Source organism: Colossoma macropomum, unplaced genomic scaffold, assembly GCF_904425465.1.
Source record: "Colossoma macropomum unplaced genomic scaffold, Colossoma_macropomum, whole genome shotgun sequence".
Classification (NCBI taxonomy): Eukaryota; Metazoa; Chordata; class Actinopteri; order Characiformes; family Serrasalmidae; genus Colossoma; species Colossoma macropomum.
Window position 1 is genome coordinate 607,915 of NW_023496030.1, and position 26,221 is coordinate 634,135.

Below are 26,221 nucleotides of genomic sequence, written 5' to 3' on the forward strand. Positions count from 1 at the left end.
TAAACATAAATTTATGCGGCACATCAACACCCTTATAAAAAGTCATGAGCCATTTTCTTTTAAGTTTAACATATTTTTGGGGGGAAACAGTGGAAAACAATACCTTTACATATGTAGCAGATACTCTTATTCAGAGGGAAAAGGATTGTAGAAGAATGTAGTGGTAGCAGACTTATGCACAGGTTCTGCTTGGATGGGGAACGGAATCCTTCTGTGTGCAGGGTGAGGGTATTATCTGGTACACTGTTTCAGGAAAAACTGAACCATCAGTGCAGTCTGTTTTCTCTGACAGCACAACATTTGGTTCGATTTGATTTGGATAGCCCAATCTAGATTGTCTACAGATGTTGAAATTGTTTAAAAAAAAAAAAACACAGACACAAAAAAAATATTGATTCTCAGCAGTGTTAGGGTTAGAATTTAGACCAGGGCTTTGGGATTAGGTTATGGTTTAAGGTTAAAGTTAGGGTTAGGATTAGGGCCAGGGTTAGGGTTAAGATTAGTTCCAAGGCTAGGGTTAGGTTTATGGACTTGGAGCTTAGTAGGCAAGTGTGAATGCAGTATATGAAAACAAACCTGTACTGCAATCATATTGGTATCTATTGTGACGCATGGCTTGCAAAATGTTTAAAACACATAGGTATATCAATAATGTGATGTTTAAACTTTGGCCTGTATTATTTAAACCAAAATAATTTACTTTTCTTGGGTTACATCATCACCTTGATTTATATCAGTCAAGGTTGGTCGAGATGCTCACACTATACAGTAAACATACATTCTTTTTGGTTAAAGGGCTTATTTGCATAATCCAGTCTTCTGTGATTGCAGTAATGCAAAGGCCAATATCATGATAATAATTAACAAATCGTATTGCCCTAGTATGAGGAAAAATGCTACTCATCAAAGCACTGTGAACAAGGAGGATGTTTTCAGTGATGGGATTCTACTTTCTCTTCCTTTGCTCCAGAGAGGCCTTAGAGAGTTAGATTGTCAGCAGTGGGAGGAAATGCTCTCGACGCTGCACTGCACTTATTGTGTTCTCACATCTGCCATAAATCATTCAAAGGCACACAAAACCAAACGTCGAGTTCTACCATATATATAGAGCATACACAATTGCAGGGCAGAGAAACGGAGTGTGTGTGTGTGTGTACGGATTGTGGTTGGAGAGTGCTGAGCTTGCAGTGAGGCCTGACTGATACACTGCCTTCTTAACAGATGACAAACAGCATCCAGAAAAGGAAAGATAGAGAGAGAGAAAGAGGGAGGGAGGGAGGGAGGGAGAGAGAGAGAAAGAGGGAGGGAGGGAGGGAGGGAGAGAGAAAGAGGGAGGGAGGAGGAGGGAGGGAGAGAGAAAGAGGGAGGGAGGGAGGGAGGGAGAGAGAAAGAGGGAGGGAGGGAGGGAGGGAGGGGGAGAGAGGGAGAGAGAGAGAGAGAGAGAGAGAGAGAGAGAGAGAGAGAGAGAGAGAGAGAGAGATTAAGAGCGCGAGAGAGGTAAACAAGTCAAAAAAACTGCAGACAAATGCATTATACACTTTACAAAATATATTCCAATTTTATAGAACTTGTTGGCTGTGTACAAATAACAGACATTTCCAGGATGAACAGCATTCCTTTCTCTGGCAGCTAGACAAAGGGAAAGCCCCCCAGTAATCCCATCCTTTTCCCAGTGTATATTCAAAATATGACAGAATATGACATCTGAGAAAAAAGAATTGTTCTTGTTCTTAGTGCTTGAAATAAACTGCTTCCTGACTAAGAATTGAACTAGAGAACTTTAAACTTTGTAACCTAAATCAGAAGTTTAATTTCACTATATATGCTTTTGAGAACTAAATTACACTTTTTAAGCATAGCTGGCTACAATGTAGCATGACAACACCTTCCACACTTTCGTGTTTTTAAGCAGTAGGCCTACATCATATTTGAGGTGTACTGTAAGTAAAACAGAGTTTATTTTCCATGTTCTTAGAATCATCTTTACAAATTCAAAGTTCACAGACATGGAGGATTTTTACGCCACTTTCTTTTAATTTTGCATCTGCTTTGCTCTTCCGCAACATTAACCTAACCAAACTATTATTTATGTGTGTTTTAGTGACACTGTTATTTTAAATACAGGGCATCAAACAATGCTATATCAGGCACATATGATTTTTACAAAAAAAAGTCACATTTACTCTTTTTCATTGCAAGGACTCAACTGATGCACATAACACGTTTAGTAAAATAGAACAACGCTTTAACTTAAACAGATGCATTAGTTACAAGGCCCACACTTACATTTAATTTAAATATGTACAGCTTTGTAAAAATAATGACATGAATACATAAAAAATCTAAATAAATATGATTAGCAGACTGATTAGCTGAGCAGTGTAAGTTCACCAACCTGTCCAGGGTGTATCCTGCCTTCCACCCAGTGACTGCTGGGATAGGCTCCAGCACCCCCCAGCGACCCAGTAGAATAAGTGGTTTCAGAAAAGGGAACAACTTCAGCTTGAATGCATGTTCTTTTCAGTTTACATATCTGTTCTTAGTCATTCTTTAAAGAGTGTTTGTGGTGTTGGTAAGCTTATTAATTATTAAAATCAATCATATTCTGAAATAAAACAATGACTGGGCTTATTGGAAATACATGTGGGAACTAAATGGTAGAATAAGCCTCTCCAGACTCTCAAAGCCCAATCATATTTTCTGTTTTTCATTTCATTGCTTTTTAAACAAATCTTTAAAAACCTGCTTGACTATGCTGAAAGAGAGGTTCATCTTTAATTCCATTATAAGATCACTATATAATAACATACAGCACTCTGTAAAATTTCAGTTCATCCCAAAGGTGTTCAGTGAGGATGAGGTCAGGGCTCTGTGCAGGTCAGGCTTTGAGCACAGAGGCACAGTCATGCTGGAAACAGAGAGGGCCTTCCCCAAACTGTTGCTACAAAGTTAGAAGCATATAACTGTCTAAAATGCTTTTGTATGCTATAGCATGAACATTACCCCTCACTGGAACTTAAGGTCCTAGTTCAAACCCTGGAGAGGACAGGCGACTGTTATGTGCATTGCAAGTCAGCATTTGGCGGCTTCGTTCTGTGAGTGGTGGCCCCGCTTTGTAAGTGGTCTATTTCAAAATAACAGCACTTACAGTTGACCGCTGACACATACTTATGGCCATATAGTGCTTACAACAAAGGACTGGAATGGAAACTGGCTTATACAGCTTTTATGTAATGCATTAAAAAAGCCAAATGGTACATCTCTATCTTCAGTTTCTGCTGCTGCAAAGTGCATTTATAAAATTGATTAAGTAACATTTTTCACTGAGAACTATTCTGTCTGCACTGGCCTACTACATGCTGACTGCATTTACTGGTTCTTAGAGTAGTCAGGACAGTTATTAAGAACTTGCACTTAATAAATGAGAGTACATTAATGAGACAGCATTAAACACACATAACATTTCTCTGAGGTTTTGCACTTGTGTAATTATGAGAAGACATCATTTGTCAGAGAGTGACCTATATCCTTGTCCTCAGCTCCTTCCTTCCACTCTCTGCTACTTGTTTTCCCTCTCTTTCACTCTCTATTCCTCTTTCCACTTCCTCACCAATCTCACACACTTCTCTAGCCATTTGAGAAGGTTTTTAAACACCAGCATTTTAGCTTAGATATGGACCAAATACCTTTTGTGGCTTGGAACTGCATCTCAGTTATTTGAGTAGTTCTTCTATCTTTTACTAGCTCCCACTAATTTGTGAATTGTTCTGATTAATTGACAGTAACTACAACAATAGTGTAATGCTAATCACTGTGATTACATGACACACAGAGCCACTGTGTATATATGCGTAGGTGTGTGTGCGCACACGCTGAGTTAGATAAAGAATGAGAACCCCTGACTCACTCTATTTCCACAGTGGGGATTGAGGAAAAGAAGGATGTGAGACAAAGCCAGAAAGACAAATGATGGAACCGATTATCTGAATACTTCTTATAGAAGAAGAAATAGTGGTGCAATAATAGCATTAATAGCAACAGAAATACCTACACTATACTATGCCTGCATATGAAAGTTGTAGTAACAAAACTTTTACTTCTCTTATCTCTTATTTATAATATGTGTGTATTTTAAATATTGTAAATAATATGTATTTTTCAGGACAGACACTCAACGGTTAAAATGTGATTTAGAAGGTGGGGGAGCACTATTTTTTCTCTGGGTGTCAACAATGGGGAAGAAATATGTTCATTTTATGTGGCATTTTAGGAAGTACTCGGGCAATGATGTCATGAAAATGTGATTAAAACATTATTTTTGTCTTCATTGCTTATTAAAATCAAATTACTTACTTGTCTGCTTTGGTATTAAAATCATATCAATATATCAAAACATTATCTAATTCTTTTCTGGCAAAGATGAAAGTCACACTAATAACTTTAACAAACTGTACCAAACAATGATGCCGCCCTTCGGATATTAAGAACCCTTGCCATACTTTTTTTTTAACTGTATGCTAGGAGCAGCTGTCTTCTGTTTTTAGAAGACTGGCAGTAGAGACAATACAGTTTATACATAAAACTTGTGAAATGGTTCACCACTGTGCACCACTTTACTGCCAAGTGTTCAATGCCATCTAATCAAATTTACTACTGAAAGTCCCAGTCTTCCTACCTAGTATAATATCACTAACCAATTTTGTTCTGATTAGCAACATAAATGTACATTGTACACTATTAGCTAGTTAGGTGCAAATACGAACACATTTAGCAACAGTCAGTTGGCAAAACAGTATCTGAAATATCATGCAGGCCTATTGTATAAACAAATATTTGATTTAGCTACCTTATTTATGAAAGCTGTATCTAGATACATGTCTATGAGACAAAATATTTTGAAATTACCTTCAAATGGGAAATAATCTAAGCTACTTAAAGATGAGGCATCACAAACAGGATTTTTTAGCTAATCATACATAAGGAAACAACAGGAAGGATTCAATATGTATCTAAGTGATTATATATTGATAGAACCATATGAAGAGGACATGTCAATGCCAAACACCAGAGTGAAAATGAACAACTGTTCAGAGATTTTCTGTGAATGCAGTGTGTCACATCCACTAGTTAAATGGATTTCAAGCAGACTGTATTAGAAACTATTTCACATGAAAGAAAGGGCTCCGGTCCAATTTAACCCCTGCCAATACCAATTATTAGTAAACAACGTGGCAGATAACTGATGCATGAGGTGATTTGCTTCTATAAATTTGAATTGTATATCCTCAAAATGTACAGAAACACAATTCCTACTACAAAACAAACACTGATGGAACATAATGAAGTATTACCACTAAACATTCAAACATTATAAAAATAAAGTGCTTAGAGCGTCCAGAAAGTATAAATGTTTGGAAAAGATGGGAAAAAATGTGAGTAAATAAAAACTGTTAACAGTGACACTGATATGTGTAAAAACCCCAGCATCACCACGTTGTCTAATAGACTCGTACCAGCACCAAACACACTGCCATGTCAGCGACATCGCTATGTTGAAAACGGTTCACACCTCAAATATCCTGGTCAACATTGGTCCTGTGGTAAGAAACTGACCAATGATGAATGGGGTAGAGGGTCACTAACAGATTGTGAATGACAATAGATGGACTACAGTCTGTAATTGTACACTTTCACTCACCCAGCACTTTATTAGGAACAATATTAATGATATAAGTAATATTTACATATCACCTTTCACAATCCCAAGGTCACTTGATACTGAGTAGGCCTCCCCTTCCTCTCAAAACAGCCTCAATTCTTTATAGCATGGATTCCACAAGATGTTGAGTCCCTGGATTCCTGATTTTGGTGCCAAATCCTGACCCTACTGTTCCTTTGAGATTCGGGTCCATGTTGACCCAAACCTATCCCTGTTGACATTCCCTAGAGCTGCAAGACTGTCTCTGCACTGCTGCCACACGATTGGCTGATTATTACATGAATGAGTAGGTGTACAAATGTTCCTAATAAACAGCTCGGTGACTGTATATAGTGGTGTACCTATAATGTAGGTAATCCTCTCAGCGAGTGGAAGAAGAAGGTAAGGGTTTCTAATAAAGTGGAAGGTATGTGTACTTCAACTGTAGTACTGCTGTATTCATAACAGTAGTACAGTTTTTTCTTACCTGTGCTACTTTGTATAGTTCTGACAGTAGTGGTGGTGCGAGGGGGTGAAATAGCCCGGAGTGCTGTTCTCTCCTCTTCTTCATCGTCTTGAGAGCAGCCTTTCTCGATGGCACGTACGTAGCTGTGGCTGCGCATCCGGAAGCACCCAGAAACCGGTAAATCCAGAGCATCAACAGCCTGAGACTCCATCTCGCTGAACACACTCTCACATACTGCTTCGATCTGCCCATTTACCTCTACTTCACTCACCTGTAGGGGGAGACACAAAACCTCATTCCTAGCTCAAAGTCCCACCCCCTTTGGCGCTAATACTAGAATCAGGAACAGAATGGCAAAATCATTAATACCTCTAACACACACTATCAATATCAAAATGACCCTGAATTTCTGAATTGTTATATTGGCCTGGCATACTCTACAATTATACAATCCTTATATTCTTACAGTGTATAAGATCACATTACAAACACAACACAAAGTATTCGACAAAACACAAGGGGTGCCCAAAGTGCTGAGGGAAGAAAATCTCCACTGATGAAAGAACACTACCAGATGTGGTTGCATTACCAGTGATCTCAATCCCTAGACCACAGTGTCAAAAAATGGAAGAAATCACGAAGTAGACATAAGAAGTAAGACTGTTATGACTGGATGTTCAGGGGAATATGTTTAGTAAACTGTGTTTTTTGAAGAATGCAGGGACGAAAGCAATGTGATCAGAGAGATGGGGGACCAGAAAGTAACACTTTCTTTCATAGTCCCCAAAATTCTAGGAATTAACCAAGTAAGTGTGAGGTACAAACTCCAAGCTCCAAGACAGTCTTACTGAGTTCCAACAAGTAAAACTCTGTTTCCAAAAAATTGGAACACTGTGCAAAATGTAAACAAAAACAGAATGCAATGATTTTCAAATCATTTAAACTGTATATTTGATCGAAAATAGTACAATGACAAATAGTACAATAAACATGTTTAAACTAATTTTTTTTTTCAAAAAATACATGCCAATTGTGAATTTGATGCCAGCAATGTGTTTCAAAAAAGTTGGGACAGGGGCATGTTTACCACTGTGTTGTATCACCTCATCTTTTAACAACACCCCTAAGCGTTTGGCAGCTGCGAAGACCAATCGCTGTAGTTTGAAAGTGAAAGGTTTTTCTGTTCTTGCTGAATCTTGATATAGAATTTCAGCTGCTCAACAGTTAGGGGTCTCCTTGGTTTTGTTTTTTGTTTAATAACGCACCAAACATTTTCAGTGGGTGATGGACCAGTTTAGCACCAAGATTCTTTTACTACGAAGCACTTCTGTTGTAATACGTGCAGAATATAGTTTGGCATTATCTTGCTGAAATAAGCAAGATGTGCGAGTAACCCATGTCATGTGCACTAATGCACCCCCATACCATCATGGATGCTGGCTTTTGAACCGTACAATGGTGACAAACCGGATGGTCCCTCCTGAGGGGGTGCGGCCTGAGGGCTCGAAGATCACAACCATCCAATATTGGTTTTCAGCCTTGTCCTTTACATACAGAGTTTTCTCCAGATTCTCTGAATCTTTAATAATATTATGAACCATAGATGATAAACTCCCAAAGTTCTTTGTTATTTTAAATTGAGAAGCATTATTCTTGAATTGTTGCACTATTTGCCTGCCCAGTCTTTCACAAAGTGTTGAACCTTTCCCCATCTTTACCTCAGAAAGACTTAGCCTCTCTGGGATGCTCTTTTTTTATCCAATCATGTTACTCACCTGTTGCCATTTAACCTAATCAGTTGTGAGATGTTCCACCAGGTGTTTTTAGTATTACACAACTTTTTTTAAATGTGCTGGAATCAAGCTCAAAATGGGCATATATTTTTCAAAAAGCAATAAAATTTCTTAGTTTCAACAATTGATATATTGTCTTTGTCTTATTTTCGATTAAATATAGGGTTTAAATGATTTGCATGTCATTGCATTCTGTTTTTATTTACATTTTGACCAGCGTCCCTTTTTTCTTTTGGAGAAGTGGTTGTACTAGGTATTAACTGGGCAAATGTGTGGTACATACCTGGTGCTTATCCTTAATTCAACTACAAAGTAAATCCACTATGTTATAGTCCTAGTTTTATTGGGGTACAAAAAAGTTTATTAAGCAGCTAACAGTAAGCTTAAGGGCTCACTAAATGCTAAGAAGCCAATAAAACCTTAGTAAGAATCACTTTTTTACCGGAACAGATTAAGTTTTGATTCAAGGTTACATACCAATAATACATTCTACATACTCTTGTCTTTGTGACATAAGAGTCTGTAACTACGTGTTTCTTGGAGGTTTTCTGAGTTACATTCCAGCTTAAACATGTGACATTATCAGAATATCTGTTGTTACTAACTTGTTACTCCAAATAATTATCATTTTGTTTTATAAATTACCTTTTTTTAAATTTTATTTAGTATGTTAGTGCTTGCCATTATCTACCTAGATACCACAGAGTAGAAATCCTAACTGGATAATTTTACTTGCTGTAACTACACAGCACTTTGAAATTTGTTCCTCACACTTACCCTGTTAAACTCAAATCCATGTTTTCATCTTTTGCTGGCACACAATGTGTGTGTACAAAGCATGTCCCGTTAATAACTTTACACTTCACAATAAATAATAATATAAAAACTGGGCAGTCCTAATCTCGGTTAGTACAGTAAAAAGACCTAAGCAGGTAAAAAACTTAAGCAGTGTCCTCACCCAATGTACCCAGTGTACTCCCCAATGCTTATGGCGAACAAAAGCTAACCCAGCAAGCACAACTGAGCTAGACAACATCCATTTGTCCATTTGTTTGTTGGTGTAATGTTTTTACTGAGTGGACAACTGAGAAATAAGCTAACACCCTCTACAGGAAACAAACTTAAATATGGCAGTTTCTGCAAATTTTAGTTCACAATTCTATCTATTTAATAGGAGTTTAACTTCATCATCATATCATAACATATGAAACTTTTGCACAGTGCACACTTTGTTTTATTTTTCCAATATATTAAATTCAGCTGTAATTTGCATTAAAATGTGCAGAAGTGTGCTGTCTGTAGAGAATGTGTTGCACACATTTGTATATATATTTGTATAAATATATTTTCAAATAAAAACATTTTAGATGCTTAATGCAAATGAGTAGACAGCAGGAAGCGATAGAGGGTCTACTGCGCTTTCATTCACATTTAAAACATGACTGAAGCATCCCTCATTCAGCCATTCAGCACTATAGCGTGCTTGACACTGCCTGTCACAATATCTGTGCTTATTTGTGGCATGCTGATATAACAGTTCTGATAAAACTCATACCTGAGAAAGAATTTCAACTAGTCATTTCTACATGCTTTGCTCATGCTGTTCAGTGCTTTAGTGAAGTTCTCATCAGAACATCAGGACCATGCACACACAGTTCTGAGGTCTGATCAGTCATTTTCAAGCCATGTGTCACGCATTCAGCAAACTTTGACATGGAGACGGACTCCATTTCCCAGAATCCTCAGGGAAGTCACGTGACCGAGCAACTTCCTTCCGACTCGGATGCAGACATGGACTCCATTGCCCACAATTCTAGGGGAGATCACATGACTCCTGACTCTCGCCCGTGCTCCAATCAGCGCTCAAACTCCCCAGAGTACTAACTGAGAACACCTGTGAACTTGATCATATGACTAGTTAGTCTCCTTTATAAGCCCGGGCTTGAGTTAGGTTCACTGCGAAGTATTGTATCGTTACGACCTACTGAGCGTTTGTTTTCTTACTGCCTGTATTTTGTTTTGCTGACCTACATTTTGTTCTTCTTGACTTAGTCTTTTGCCTGATCCCTTTGTACTGTTGCCTGATTTGGACTGACCCGTGTTTTGAACCTTACTGCCTGTTTTTGACCCTGACTTCAGCTCTGCCCTTTTTGCTTTGTTTGCTCGATTATATTAAAACTTGTCGTTTTTACATCCGCGAGCGTCTGTATTCTGTTGCCACATCACACCATGTTTTATTGCATTTCTGTCATGTTTTTTCATTCAAATTCTGCTGGATTTTCAACATAAAACATCATACAAACTTCATTACCAAAAATAATTATCTAGTACTAGTTTTTACCTAATGCTTACCTGGTTAATACCTAGAACTTTAGGAGACTGTAAATGAAAGCATTACATAGAAAAGCTGCAAATTTAGCAGGAAAATTATAGGTGTATGACTTGTGAACAGAAGTTGTGTGATTGGATGGTTGCAGATGTGAGAGATTCAATATAAAAGACTAAGCAAGTTTTGCTCAGTAACACACGAATATCTGCAAAACAGGCACCCACGCACTCTCATGCATATACACATACAACACTTGTTAAATGTTCGCTGATTCTAAAATAGTTCATAAACAAGCACTAATGGTGTTTCTTTTAAATATTGTATTTTTTTAATTTGGTGGGTAGGAATTCTCCTAAAATGACAAAAAGTAACTTTATTTTGAATATTGCCTTTACAAAATGTATCTTGGACTTAATACAAATACTTACTTATTCTAAATATGTATTCCCAATACTACTATTCTGTTACATCCCAACCCTTTTTACACACACTAAATACATATGTCCTTCTGGTCAAGAAGACACTGCACACAGCACAGAATCACCAATGTTAAAGGAACATATCCAGTGTTTATCAAGCTATTATCTATCTGCCACATGACAACACATGTACTGTATTATTGATGACCACAGACAATAATTTCAATATGTTTTCCTGTACTTAGAAAAAGACAGAAAACATATTGACTGAAACTGACTTTTAATAGAAGTCAATGGACAGCTGCTGAATTCCATAAATAAATATTAAAATTTTAAGTAAATTGTAAATGTAAGTAAATTTGAAGCTAAAACCATTACACTTTTACAATACAGGTTTTAGGATGAGAGAGACATGAGAAAAGGTCTTGCAAAAGCTGCTGATCAGGTAGTAGCCTGTGGAAACTTAACTTGAGCTATCTACACTAGATGGAGATTAGGTTAAAAACACCAGCATATTCCTTTAAAATCATGTTATAGAGGTGGCCGATCGAGACATGTCCATGTGCACACACACACACACACACACACACACACACACTATCACAATATGCAAATGAACAATGTTGAATTCAGGCCATATCTGAATGTTTTTTTTTTTGTGACTCATAAAATTGGTCCCACCCACTAGCAATCAAGACGTGATTGGTTGATTCTACTATTGCTTTCTAATTATGTTACAGGTTAATCTGACACGCTAGGCAGTTCAGTCCTAACTAATGGGAAAGCTAGCTTGGCTGTATCTTCCCAGATATCACAGAGTAAAAATCCTAACTGTATAATTTTCCGTTGGCTGTTTCAAGAATTTAACCTTTTTGTTTCACCAAAACTTGACAATGATACAATAAAGTTATTACTACAGTACTTGAAGAGTTTAAATACAACAACAGTTCCCGATGAGTGTTCCTGTAATTGATGAATCAAGTTATTCTTGTAAACCAACATGAGTAAATAATTTTCATCAAAATAATTTGCTATAGAAACTACAAAATATGTAGCAGTACAATCATATTAATAGTATTTTGGCCACAGCGTGCAGCCCTGACTCACACAATCATCTTGTTATGAAAATGTCCGAAAAACGTAAATGTAAACTGATTTGATGACAGAAATGGTGTATGGTCAGATCACAGAAGAGACCTGTGAAAGCAGATGGAATACTCTAAAGCATCGGGATATGGAGCAAAGCCAAGGTCTCTGGCACCAAAAGAGTGCCATGCTGTTGATTCTGGCTATATGCCTTTGCCTCGGTTCACTTGCTCTTGCTTTTTTCCTCCCCTCTGCACTTCTTTAAGGGACAGGTGACATCAAGAACGACTTCAGGTGGATGCTGTTCTTAAATACTGACCTAGGACCAGTTTTCCTTGACTGTTCTCTAAACTAGTGATTCTCAACCTGGGACGGGATGTTACAAATAGTGCATAGGCCTATGTATTTTCTAATACATTTTTCAGAATGACTCCTTTTTTTTTGCATGCATTGTGGTGCATGCACACACTCAGTTGTAACAAAAAAAAACAAAACCAAAAAAAAAACATTGTAACTAGCACAGCTGATGGTTGTGTGCAGCAGCACTTAGCCTAGCAGCTAACTTAACAGTTGACCTTTACCATTACTTAGTTTATAAAGTAGGTATTACGTTATTCAAAATGACTGAGTTGCAAAACAGCTACCAGATGTTTGCAAATATAAATAATTTACTTTTTATTAAAAAAAAAAAAATTATATTAATATTTTTTTTCGGCCACAGCTCAAAAAGCTGTAATCTGCCTCTTTCTAAGGGTCTAGAGGAAACTGGTCTCAGGTCAGCAACTGAGAGCAAGCTCCAGCCAAGAGGTGGGGAACAAAGGACCAACCTGGCTGATGGTGCTCATGGCCCGCATGTAGCTCTCATTTCTGGAGCGAAATTTGGGTGAGGACAGCAGGCCCTCCGGGTCCAGGCTGTCCAAACTGCGGTTGATGGACACCTCACTCACTGCTCGCAGGTAACTGTGGCTCCGGATCTGCAGCTTGGGCGAATGGGACTCCGTACTGATCCTGGAGAAAGAGAGAGAAAGAAACAAAGAGCAAAACAAACATTCTTAATTGTAGTAGTAAAGAAAAAACAGTTTTGATTTTGCCCTTGAAAGACTACAGGCTTTAACATTGTGATTGCTTATTTCTCCAACACTGATTTATTCAATGGTTCAGTGAAAAATCTAATTTAGACAACTGCCACCTTACCCAAAATGCAGTTGATCAGCGACAAATTTGAGACTTTGTCTGATGCCTGAAATTTACGTCTTTGCACTGGCTCTAATAGGCTAAGGTAGCTTTGAGATTGTGCAAACTGCACATTTAAATAATCACACACTTGTCTCAAACCATGTTAAATTATAAAAAGGTTTCCTATAGACTTGCTTATGTGGTTTTTAACATAGTATGACATAGCTAAAAACCATAAGAGCAGCTGTGTAGAAGCATGGATTTTGTCTGTAATTTTGACCATTTTTTCAGATGGTAGTTTGTCATACAGTGTCAGAAAGCACATAAGTAAGTCTATTTGAGATTGCTTAAAACTTGACATGGTTTGAGGCAAGTGTGTGATTTAGGCATGCAGTTTACATGATATTAATGGGTAGCAATGGGCTAAGAGTTGGTGAACTAAGAGTAACTAAGAGTTATATACAGTTATACCTTCTTGTATTTTGGTCGTATTATGCGATTTAACTTTACATTTTTATAGTTTCTCCTGTTTAACGGTACTGTTGTTTTGCACCATGTCCAAAGTGTACATGGCCCCTGTGTAGCTCATGTGTAAGCTAACTGACATGACAATTTTTATACATCAGCACCAAAATCACTAATGCTAACATTTACTGTGGAAAAACGTTAAAACATACCAAAGAAATTACCGCAACAATGTAGCAAGTCATTCCAGTACCCAAAATAATAAACATTACTAAGCTTAATAACTACAGGTCATCATTGGGCCTATCCTAACATAATCCATAACCATCGGTTTGGTTCCTCCACCTCACAAGAATAAGTCAAACTGTAGTGCACAATCAGAACAACGGAGTGGATCACTGACTATAGCCTGTCCCCCTTTCACTCTGGACATCATTTCTTTCAGCCACTCCCCTCTGGTAGAAAATTCAGGGCCATCAAAACCAGCACAACCAGACACACTAAGAGCTTTTTCCTCCAGAGCTGTGGATCTCATTAACCACAGTGGAGACCTTGAATTTTAACTTAAACTGAACCCAACAGAACACCCTTAGTGTATTACAGTATAACTCTCCTGTAACAAAATGCTTATTTGTAACTGTGAAAATGCTATACAAAATGTTCATGTCCTTCTGCAATATTCTGTGTATAATAGTTATTATAATATAATATAATATAATATAATATTAAATTCAATACAATAATAAATAAAAAGTAAAAAAATAAAGATCAGTTAGCTAGCTAACTAAGTAGCTTTTTTGCAGACTGGGACTGTACAGTGTATAGAGTACTGTATAAAGATGAATATTAATATACTCACACATGTACCATCCCTTCCATTGCTATCATTGAGGTTTGCTCCTTAGCTCTGACACAAAACTTGCTGTTTTAATATAAACTAGCTAAAAGATCTCTTTGGTCTGATTGACATTAAAATGGTTTAGAGAATACTTTTTTGCTTTAAACTGTCTTGCATTCATATGTTTCCACTGTTCTGTGTGTTTCTAAATTGCAACAGATGCTACCATATGACTCCAAGGTCTATGCTGAGTGGAACGTTTCACAGACACAGCAACAGTAACTAACATACGCAGGACTTGTCAAACTGTTTAAAGGATTTTAAGTGAATGAAGCTCAGTCAGTCAGATCATAGAATCTGAACTCCATTTTTAAAAAAATAGCTAAACCACCACTTTATTTAAAACAGCACAACTGAGCACTGACCTTTCTAAGAATCTTGTAATTGAGGTAAATGACAACAGACACACTGGGCCATTTTGCAGTACCCTTGAAAAAAATTGGGTTAAATATTTTGCTCAACATTCCTTCTGGTTCATGGATTAGAGCTGGTGCCCACTCAGACAATATGGGGGCAATGTTGTTCCCTTAGAGAAGGTCACCTTCAATTACAAAACCCACAGTCAAATCTCTAACTGCGTGTGTGTCCAGTGTGCAGTCACAGACAACTTGGAATGCTGTCACTCTCATTTTGTTGCTGCAATTAGAAAGCCTCCTTTCTTTTTCTCCTTATACTGATCAAGTTGTGAACTCAAAGCTCTCTCTCCATATGCTTCCCATTTCTGTGTGTGTTCGAAGGGAAATTGGATTGTTCTTAGGCCTTATAGTATGCCTAATGTGATCTATCAAGACCATGACTAATTTACGTTCGCATAAAATGCTAAATACCATGCCTGAGAACCTTGAAGTGAATGATTCTTACAAATAACATCCCTATTTTTGAGAGAACATTTGTATCTGCTAGAGCTAATGGACATTCACCACTCAAACACATACACTCTCTGTCCCTCTAGGTTGGCTATGTCTTAATTATGGATGCGGCTCTTAAAATAGAGTGTGGTTACAGCAGCGAGAAAAAACACATTATTCATTCTCCACTGGAGTATGGGATGGGGAAAAGGAGAGAAAGGAAGAAAGAGATAAGAATGAAGAATGAAGAAAAGATGATGTTCATATGCTATACAACAACAGGCTTTAGAGGAGAAAGTAAATCAACAAAAAGGCTGGCAAACATTTGAGGGAATTACACAAACTACGTATAAAAATGAAAAGTATTTTGGGGAACATTAGAAGTGCACAATGAATACTTTAATCCTGCAGACAATGATGAACTTACAACCTTATGAGAAAAGCACATACTATACATTGACTGAACAGGACTGAGAATTCATGAGGCTCAGCCACCTGCAATTGTTTCTTGAGGGGTCAGGATATGAAGATGGATGGCAGTTTCAGCAACACTAACTGTGATTGATGAATACATGCTGCTAGGAAGTGAAAGGGAATATGTGACAGAACCTGGTTCTGAAAGGCAGTGTAAGCTCTAAATTCCTGGACCAAATTGTAATTGGATGGGCTCACTACTGCAAATTTGTTGGAACTCTTTTAAACAGTTAAGGCCAGGATTGAGAGCAGATTTAGCAGACAAGGTCTTGGTGTCTTGATGTTCAACTGGATATCCAAACAAATTCGGACATTACCTTATTGCCAACCCATGGTATAGGATTTCTTCCTAGTATTCACATTAACTGGATCTCTGATTGGCCTTGCTTAGCCAGTTACTTAAAGCCTACGCACATTAAGCTCAGACATTAGTCAGGTGAAGTTAGGTAGCACTGGGAGAGTCAAGGTTAGCTAGGGTGGTATTTATGACAGCTTCTCTGCAGTCAGTGCTACCGTGGAGACAATATCAGAGATGCCCATCTCTAATGAGCATGCTCCTCAGGGCATAGTCATGGCAGGGTATTATGTAACTCAACATGCAATAATAAGCAGAGATGAAAAATGTGTTATCATTTGTTTCTGTGTGCATGCTCTACAGTGTGGTTATCTTCTGTGTTCTTTGCATTCATTCTTCTGCATTTGTAAAAGCCTTGTAACTTATATTGCATTTAAACACTTCTAATGAACTACTAGAGCTGTTAGAGATGTTAAAGCAGTTTTATGCATGCATTTAAGCATATGCATATGCCTGTGAAAAGAGTCACAGTTCTTCCCTATCAATGAAGCTCTAGGGTAGTTTGCATGTAAATTAAGAAGACTACAGCAGATATTACTGAACACTGAATATGGTCACAGCAGCCCCTTATACAATTATGGGCACCTTTGATAAAGATGGGGGCACTGTTTATCAGCTTGACTTCACAATAATAATATAAGAGAATTCTAACCTTCTATTGAAAAAATAATTATATTAAATAATTTAAAAATAATTATTAAAAAAACAGGCCCGTACAAACAAATAGTTTGTTGGCACAGAGATAGTGTCTAAGTGTAGTTTGGAGAGTTGGTATCCCCTAGAAGCAAACCCAATTTACAATTCCTGCAAAAGTTCAATTGAAGAAAGATGTTTAAGAAAGAAAACCCTTCTCTAGTTGGACTTTTGCAGGAATTGGTTTGCTTCCACAGGGATACCAAGTCTCCAAATTACACTTAAATGCTACCTCTATGCCAAGGAACTACTTGAAAAGTTTGCCAGAGGAAAGTCTCTGCCTGGAGTTTTCTTAACATCATTGAGACTGTGATCTGAACCAGGTTCTATAGTTAGATGAGACAACAAACACCAGAGATGTGTTTCGAGTAAAAAGTAAAAAAGACACTAATCCCCATTGTAAAGTATGGTGTTGGATCAGTGATGTTTTCCTTCCAAAACCCTGGAAATCTTATTCTTATCACAAATGCCATCAATAACAGCAGTTTTTAGATCAAAATCTGGCTAGCTCTGTCAGGAAGCTAAGACTAGTTTATGGATGAATTTTCCAACAGGTCAATGATTGAAAGTATCCCCCCAAATCCACAAAAAATAGATTACTGACCATAGAATCTAGCTTTGCACTGGGGATCACTGGCCTAAATCCCATTAAAAACCTCCAACTCTGGCACATATTTTTGAGATTCAGACATTGCTGCATTGTTATATCATAATATAGGATGTCTTCCTAATATTCACATTAACTGCAACTCATAAGATCTCTGTTATGAAAACGGATTGACCTTACTTAGCTAATCACAGAGGTCAATGCATATTAAGCACAGACCGTAGTCAGGTTCAGTTAAGTGGTAATGGGTTTAGGTTAGCTTAGCTAGGATGGTATTTATGGTCACTCTTTAAAGGGAGAATGCATGAAGTAACAAATGTATGCATGCCTATAACTGTAGCATGTTTTGGAGAAAAAAAAAATATTATTTCATTATTGCAAATTCCTAAGAACTCTTCTCTTATGATCCAGTTGGTATGAGAAGTTCCAGACAGACAGTTACTTAAAGTTAGGGCTAGAAGCGGATTTAGCAGTGGCTAGCTTGATGTGTAGCTGGATAACCAAACAAATTCAGACATTACTGCATCAGGATTGCATAGTATAGTATTTTTCTAGTGTTCTAGCATTCATGTAGACTAGGATCTCTGTTAGGAAAACAGATTGGCCTTACTTAGCCAGTCATTCAATCCTAGACATATTAGGCTTAAATGTTAATAAGGTGAAGTTAGGTAGCACAGAGTTAGTGAAGGCTAGCTAGGGTGGAATTACAACAGCTCCCTTGAAGTCATGTCACTGTAGTGACAATACAAGAGGCAAAAAAGCCTGCCTCAGCAGTATTAGAGCCATATATGTCCTGGAAGTCAGGCTAGATTCCCACTAATTGAACGGAAGCTGCAAACAAACTCTATACATTCAAACCAGAAAAAATACATTTCAACACTGAAATTCTGCGTTCAGACGCTGACAGTGTTTTCCACCCAAAATCCCATTATATCCTATGGCAGGATAACACAGGCTCTGCTCATTCCATTGTGGAACACGTTTTTTCCCCATGGATCGAGTTAAAAAAATGTTCTACTTTTAGCAGAAATGCTCTGCTTATCATATCACTTTTCACAGTGTAGCCAATCAAAAAGTTTAAAAATGTTAAGCTCTGCTCATCATGTATCACTTTTCACAATGTAACCAATCAAAAAAAGAGGGTGGGTAAAACTGAACCATAGAGTGAACACAGGACTGTACAGTACAACAGTCACATTAGCGATGTAAAAAATATTCAACTTAAAGATAAATATTAACAGTTATAGTAATTATATTACTAGTTCATCTATAGTTTATTCTTATTCATTCATTATTGTTCAACAATGCAAACACGTCTCCAACATCACAATACACTGTGTTAGGAAGGTGTGACCTGGTGGAGGTGCCACTGCTCTAATGCAGTGCTGCCTCTGCTGTGCTATAAGAAATTTACTAACAGAAGACAGGATTTTGCCCAAAACTTCACTAAAAACATTAGACCTCATTCAAAATCTGCAATATGGCTACAGAGTGAAGATATCCATAGAATATGGATTTGTCAGATGATTTTTACCAGTTAAAACAAAAAAAAGATTGATCTCTCATTATTCTTATATATAGTTCCTATAAATCTGACTTTTATAAAAAAGGATGTATTACTAAATAAGGGAAAAGAGAAAGAGAAAGAAAAAAGAAGCTGAACGAGACTGACAGGGCTAAAAGAGCAGATCTGATGGAGATGAAAGTTAGGGAGAGTTGTTTAAGCTTTCAGTTAAAATTAACAGCCTTCACTCTTCTGAGTTAACTTTCCACACGATTTTGGAGTATGTTCCTCCACTTGGTCTTGGTTCCTCTCAAGCTTTCTTCCTCTTACTCTTAGGAAGTCTTCCCTGTCAAAACAGCCCCAGACCATTATCTCTCCTTCACCAAACTTTATGGTTGAAACTATGCATTCTGGTAGGTAGTAGTAGCAGTCTCCTGGCGTGCACCAAACCCAAATTCGTCCATCAGATTGCCAGATAGAGAAGCAAGATTCTTCACTCCACAGAACACATTTTCACTCCTATAGAGTCCAGTGGCAGCCTGCTTTACACCGCTCTGGCCAATGCTTGGCATTGTGCATAGTGATCTTAGGCTTATGTTCAGCTGCTCAGCCAGGGAAACTCATTCATGAAGCTCCCAAAGCACATTTCTTGTTTTGATGTTGCTTCCAGAGGCAATATGGAACTCTGTAGTGAGTGACGCAAGAAAAGGGGAGATTTTTATGTGCCCTTCAGCACTCAACAGCCACTTTTTGGCTAAGCTGTTGTTTCTCCTAGATGCCATAATAACACTTACAGTTGGGCTCCTGTTCGAGTACGATCTCCTGTGAAGCTACAGCCATCCTTTGCCGGAAGTCCAAGAGAACACAACTGGCCTCGCTCTCCCTGGGTGATTTTATACACCTGTTAGCAATGAGTGTTACTGAAATGCCTGAACTCAATAATTACGAGGGTTGTTCTCATACTTTGGGCCATATAGTATACATGCCACAATCACACTTGCCAGCCCCAAGACTATATATGCCTTATTAAATGCTTATCACAAGGCAATCATTATAATATTAGACTAACAGTTATGACATCTAAATATCTTACATTCAATAGTCATAATCTGGGTTAGGTGATTACTGTAAGAAACTTAGCAGTAAAAAACAGAAATCTTAAGTAACATAATGACACACATTCCCTTGAAATTCCCTTGAAACTACTACTTTTGAATTTTTTTAAGGGATGAAAGTAAAAGGATTTTGCCTCTGAATACAACAGGAACACATAAGAAATGTGCTCATAAGAAATTATTTAAAGTAAGCATGTGTGTGAGTGAGAGAGAAAGAGAAAGAAGGACAGAGAGAGCTGGCTGTATTTCAGAGGTGCAGGGTTTGACAAGTAGGGCAGGTCCAGTGGGGCTTTATTAATACTGAAGAATAGCAAAAAAGCCCATTTAGTTCTTTGGAGGGTCTTGTTCTCCCTCTAATGCCACATTGGTGACAGCCAACAGAATACTGTCACGTCCACAACTGCTTCTCTCTACCACCAGCCTATTGCCTTCAACTCTTTCTCAATTGTCCAGCAAACGTTTCTTATCAAAGCCAATAAGCTGTAACCAATACAACCTCTGGGCTTACTATTTCTTTGTATAGAGTAAGTTGTGTTATTCATGTTGTGTTTGTTATTTCCTGTTCAAAGTCACTTTCTAAAACGTGTTTTAACATTACGCCCATTTTGAACACAAGTTCACAAACTGGAACAGTTGTAAAATAGTCCCTGCATTCTTTTAAAAATTAGGGGAAGCTGAAAATCTCATTGGAAAATCTGAGGTAGTAAACATGCCAAATGCACGTTTTAATGTCATAAAATCTAATATGATATGCTCTCAGATTTTAATGTCATAAAATCTAAGAGCATATTATGTTCCTGTGATAAGGAGGCTTGAGTGACCTTCTAAAGCTAGCATCTCAGTTAACTTTAGAGCTAATGCTACAGCTAGCATTGTTGTTCAATGTAATCTAATGAGGGGTATAAAAAAAGCTTTATAAGGCTTTATAAGTAGCCACAGCAAATTTATCACTGTTAGCATGACGATAGTGCCCCAATAGGCCATTATGTCAGTGCCAAGTTAGTGGTGGTGTATATTCACATTTTATGGCAGCTTAACTTACTGGCAATAATTTTGCCTCAACCATACTTGCATGCTTGTAGCGTCTCTGCTTGTGTATGGCCCTTGGTTTGATACAAATGCTCCAGATGTTCATACGTCCAAACTGTTTGCCTGATCATTACATGTGATTTTGGGTTTGGTCAATGGGGACTATTTCTGCAGCAATTACAGCTGTCTTTTAATCAATGCAGTGTGTTTTGTCTGTTCAAATACACCTGGAATCAGGTATGACAGATTAAGGAAAAACACCAAACTGGCAAGCACACAAACACTCACTTCAGCGTGGTCATCTCTGTGAGTGATGGCTGTGTGGCCTTCAGATAGCTAGCTCTCCGTGCTTGGGCCTTGGGTGAGGGCTTGGGGCTGCAGTCTGAATCTCCGCTGTCATCCTCCGCCATAGCCTTCATGTAGCTGCCGCTGCGCATCCGCCTGCACGGGATTTCATCATCCCGACCCAGAGCAGAGAAGCCACTCCACTCATCCTGAGGTACCTGAGAGAGAATTAATAATACATGCAACATGAACTTTACATAGAATGTACTTGTTAATCTGTAACAACATAAAATGTATCCGAATTAGGAGCCAAAGTGCATTGTGTTTAAAATCTAGAAAACTTCTTTTCAAGACCAACCTGACCACATGGAACTATACTCAATACTCACTGATAAACTAACAAAGACAGCAGATCTGCTACACCCTTTGGACACATTTCATGTTAACACCTGCATGTCAATGAAAAAACGTTTACTTATAACAGCTAGATAGCCGTGAATGCACACCTGTACACTGCATTGGTCATACTCTTGTTACACTAAACACACACCTTTCAAATGTGCCCACTCAATCTACAAAGACAACAGTTGCACACATGTAACAAACATTAGTAATCGCACACCCTCGCAAACAAATCCATGGCTCACAATTTTCTCACCTCTCTAAGATGAATGACAATCATATTATCCACCTGAACAGCAGTCCTTTACCCAACCAGTGTCCCCCACCAGCATTCTGACTCGCTCTTAGAGTGAGTTAGTGAGCTAGTGCCACCGGTGACGTGTGTGGCATGCTAACTATACCAGAGGGCCATTCTTTTCAGAGCGCTTTGCTCTTTTTCCACACACTTTGCAAAAAAAGGAAGCCAACAACCTATCCCCGTCATCGAAAGGTGAAAAAAGAGAGTGAAAGAGAGACGGCACAGGAGAAACAAAGGTCTCTGTTGTCCCAGAAACTAGCAAAAGATCCTGTCTGTAAAGAGAGAGAGTTTTTTTAAAGAGTACAGGATTGAAATGAGGAAAGAGAGAAAGAAAGAGAGAGAAGCAGGTATCTGAATGGTCACTTTATGCTCCCTATGAACACCACTGTTGCTATAGTAATGACCCTGACCTTAGCTTCACTGTCAAGTTTGCTACGTTTTCCAATTATGATGTTTTATATTGCTAAGTTTGCTAATTCTACTTGCTAAGCATGCTAATTCAACTGCACAACTCCTCTCACATCTGGAAGACTTTCTCTAAGGTTGGTCAATATAGCAAAAATATTTCAAACTATTTATGTACAAAATATGTATCATAATATTTAGTATTTCTGAGGTTTGCGAACATGGACATGGAAAGGCTATCACAATACAATAACATCATCTTGCCCACCCTAACTTTCCCCATCTCTTCTACTGGCTCTCTCAGTTCAATTTCACAGGCTTTTTTGGCAGAACTTTTTTTTTTCATCATACTTAAACAGTCCTCATCCCTCTTTCTATCTCTCGTCCCCTAATGTTATTCTTTTGCCTTTAAAGAACGTTTTCACCTCCACACAAACGTTTCACTTCATCCCTTCTTTGCCTCCCTTTTCTCAATTTAATTCAATTTCTACCACAATTTTTAGAACAGACATTGTTGCAGTTTTCAAATTGCCATATCAGGAAAAACGAATTTCCATGCTTTTTTTAAGAAAAACAATGTGATATAGGCTACTATATAAGCACTGTTAAAGTTTCAAAATGTACCGCTAAGATCCCAGTCAACGCAGTGCTTAAAAGGAAACTAGGCTGCCAAAGCAGCCCTTTTTGAATTCAAAGTTGTGATGTCATAACTGTACACACTTTTACACACATTTATCGTTTCTATCTATCGTTTGCAAAGGATTTAGACATCTGAATGGAGAGACGTAAGCTTATTAGGCAAAAAAAAAGGTAACCTGGAATAAAGGCACTTTAAATGAAAGCCTACATGCTGCCTCTTCTTGGTCTCTCACTTTAATTCTCTCTGTTGTCCACCTCCTCTTTTGTTCCCAGGGGTTTTTATCTGTCTCTCCACTCCACCTTTTCTTGTAGTGTTCACACACTCCTTGCTCCTGTACTCTCTCTTTCCCTCCACCTGCCTCTCTGTAGTTCAGCGCCTCTGTTCGTATTCACCTCTGGGAGTTATTTACCTTCTCTCGCTGTTCTTAACATTACCTCGCCTCCAATTTTCCCTGCTTGCACTCCTGCTTGGCCTGTGCCTCCCTCCTTCCCTTCTTTTTTTTTCCTGGAGCAGAAACAGAGCCTCAGATTCATGAAGAGAGAGGGCATGAGCGTGAGAGAGAGAGACCCCCCCTCCCTTTTCATCTTCACACTAACAGTCATGGTGCTCCAGGGCTGTTAGTATGCTCTCTCTTTGCCCTCTATTCTCTGCTTGAAGTTTACGAAACCTCTATCATACGCTTTCAGACCGTAAAGAATAAGGCACATCATATGCTACAGTTAAGCTACAGTAACAGCAAGGTTCATATAAATCTGGCAAACAGCAGAGGTACAAGTTCACACTGAATTCATCAACCAATATCACGTGCTAGCAATGCATGGTAAAGCACAATAAAACTCAGTAGGCGTGGGTTCTATGCCGGTGTTGACACTGTCAAAAGTATAAACGCTGTGCATATGACTAAACTTGAAGCTGACCTGTCAAGCAGTATGGCCAAACCAGTTTTATTGTTAGGCCACAGAGGAACACTTTATCCTATGGAAAGAATTTAGCTAGCTAACACAGAACCAAAACAGACCACTTTTTTAGATACTGTTCACATTCTTAATGGTGACCACTGAGAATCTTTTTTTAGTTTGAGACTTCGTAACATTACTTTGTCAGTCATCTGCCCAACAAGGCACTACAACAATTATGTAAAAAAACAAAAAATCCGCCAAAAAAGACCTTTGACTGTTGAGCAGCGAGAATCCTACATCAGACAAGAAAAGGACAACATGCCATCAAGTTCTAAAAGAATTAATGTTTTTCACAAAATGGTAAAATGTCTCACTTTCAACATGTGATATGTGTTTTATGTTCTATTGTGAATAAAATATGGGTCTATGAGATTTGCAAATCATTGCATTCTGTTTTTCTTTACATTTATTTACATTTTACACAGCACCCCAACTTTTTTGGAATTGGGATTGTAGTACTTGTTTGAAAATGGTGGTGTTAATATATGTTGGCATTATGAAACAAGATCAACTTGGACGATACCATTTATTTTTAAGGTGCTTCTGAGCATCATATCTTTTTAATGCTTGCCAAGGAAATTTTTGTGTGTGAGTGTGTGTATTTAGTAGTACAAGCAGAGGAGTAAGAAGTAAGTGTACAGCCCTGTTGGTCCATTATTTAAAATTGATGACTGCCTTAAAACAAAAATAAAACAAAATTAAAAGGATTCTCAATGGTCAGCATTCAGATGTTCTGCTAACATTCGGAATCTAAACATCCATCCATCCATCATCTAAACCACTTATCCTTCTGGGTCGCGTTGGGGTGCTGGAGCCTATCCCAGCTGTCATTGGGCGGAAGGCAGGATGGAATCTAAACAGTTTTTGAAAAAAATAATCCAGTGGTCTTTTTGGTTCCATATCCACTGACAAAGTTCTGAATTTTCCTCTTTAGCCAACTAAACACAGCAGGCCAGATTCATAAAAAGCACTGGCAGATTTACAGTGACTTTAAGAGCAACCAGCACTGTGGTAACACATTTGCTCATTAATAAACAAGGATTACCTGTGTGTTTACCGTTTCTGTGATGCAAGGCGATGTGAGGCGATTTGAGGTGTTGCTGCATTTTTTCTTCATTTACATGTGCCGGTAGCAATTCACAGCATGATACAAAGGAGGTCATTTTCCCTAGTAAGAAGCCAATGTGGATTAAACTGAACTTTCTACAATGTTTCTAAACATGTTTGGTGACACATGCAAGTAACCAACAAATTGCATGTTTGTGAATCCCCCTCCTGTGTATGGTAAGTAGGTCTAGCTTGAAATCCAAATAAGTGAAGAGTAATTTGACATGTTGAATTTTTACATTTTACAATCTTTTTTTTTTAATTTTCCATGGATTTTACAAAGGAATGCAATTGACATATGTGAAAATACCATTCACTATTTTAATCAACTTTCCTGCTAATACAAAAGATAAAAAAAAACTCCAATGTTTTCCTGTCAAAATTTATAACCAAGGATGTGCAAAGTAGCAGCAATAAAATATAACAAATCTAAATCAGTCTTCCTTTAATCAAGTAAATAAAAAAAATCTAAATTTAAACGTTAAATTTAAACAGTGCAGTCTGTGCTCTGTGCATTTTGCTGTCTGTCTACACTTTGCTGCAACTAAATTTTACAAATCACAGGTCTTTATCCTGTGAGATGCCTGATCTCCTCTGAGAGCAGATATTACCCGCTGCAGAGGAGATGCGCTGTGATGGAGCGGATGGGAAAGTGGAGAATGTTTGTGACAAACCTGTTCTCTATGAACAGTTACATTTGAACGATTTTGTGTAAACGCTTAATTTCATCAGTAACCCTTTGTCGAGCTACCCTGTGTGTTCACGGAGAACTACCTCCATAAACTGTTAGCGAGTGGAGCTAAACGTTCGCGGAGAACAGAAACCTGTTTGGAAACGCTCTCCTGTGTTCGCGAAACTAAACGCACCGGCAGCCTCGACGCTAAGACCACGATGCAGTGTTGAAACTGTAAACGTTATCTGGAAAATGAACAGAGTCGCTGTGAATAATAGTTACTTGCTTCTCTGTTACAACTCCATTAACGATTCCAGAGAACAGCATTTCGAAACAGAAAATGTTAGTTCAGCTCACAACATGTAGTAGAACGGATTTTAACATTAACATTAGCTAACTAGCTCGCTAGCACAACTATCTCCGCGTCCCAAACCACACACTTCCGTACTTCACACACTACACTAATTAGTGCACTTCTAATGGTATATGCGCTATTT

The 26,221-nt window shown here is 38.1% G+C and overlaps 1 protein-coding gene across 2 annotated transcripts in view; it reads right to left on the reverse strand.

Moving 5' to 3' along the window:
- Positions 1-26,221, reverse strand: part of dlgap1b (discs, large (Drosophila) homolog-associated protein 1b) — a 163,065-nt gene that overhangs the window by 44,060 nt on the left and 92,784 nt on the right. Inside the window, exons 1-4 of one of the 2 annotated variants that reach the window (XM_036564680.1) lie at positions 21,899-21,966; positions 21,244-21,458; positions 12,619-12,799; positions 6,186-6,435 (exon numbers count right to left, since the gene is read on the reverse strand). In XM_036564680.1, the coding sequence (XP_036420573.1) occupies positions 6,186-6,435; positions 12,619-12,799; positions 21,244-21,458; positions 21,899-21,922 (670 nt within the window). In that variant the 5' untranslated portion in view covers positions 21,923-21,966. Of the gene's footprint in view, positions 1-6,185; positions 6,436-12,618; positions 12,800-21,243; positions 21,459-21,898; positions 21,967-26,221 lie in introns of those variants that run through there. The other variant, XM_036564679.1, reaches the window with a different exon arrangement.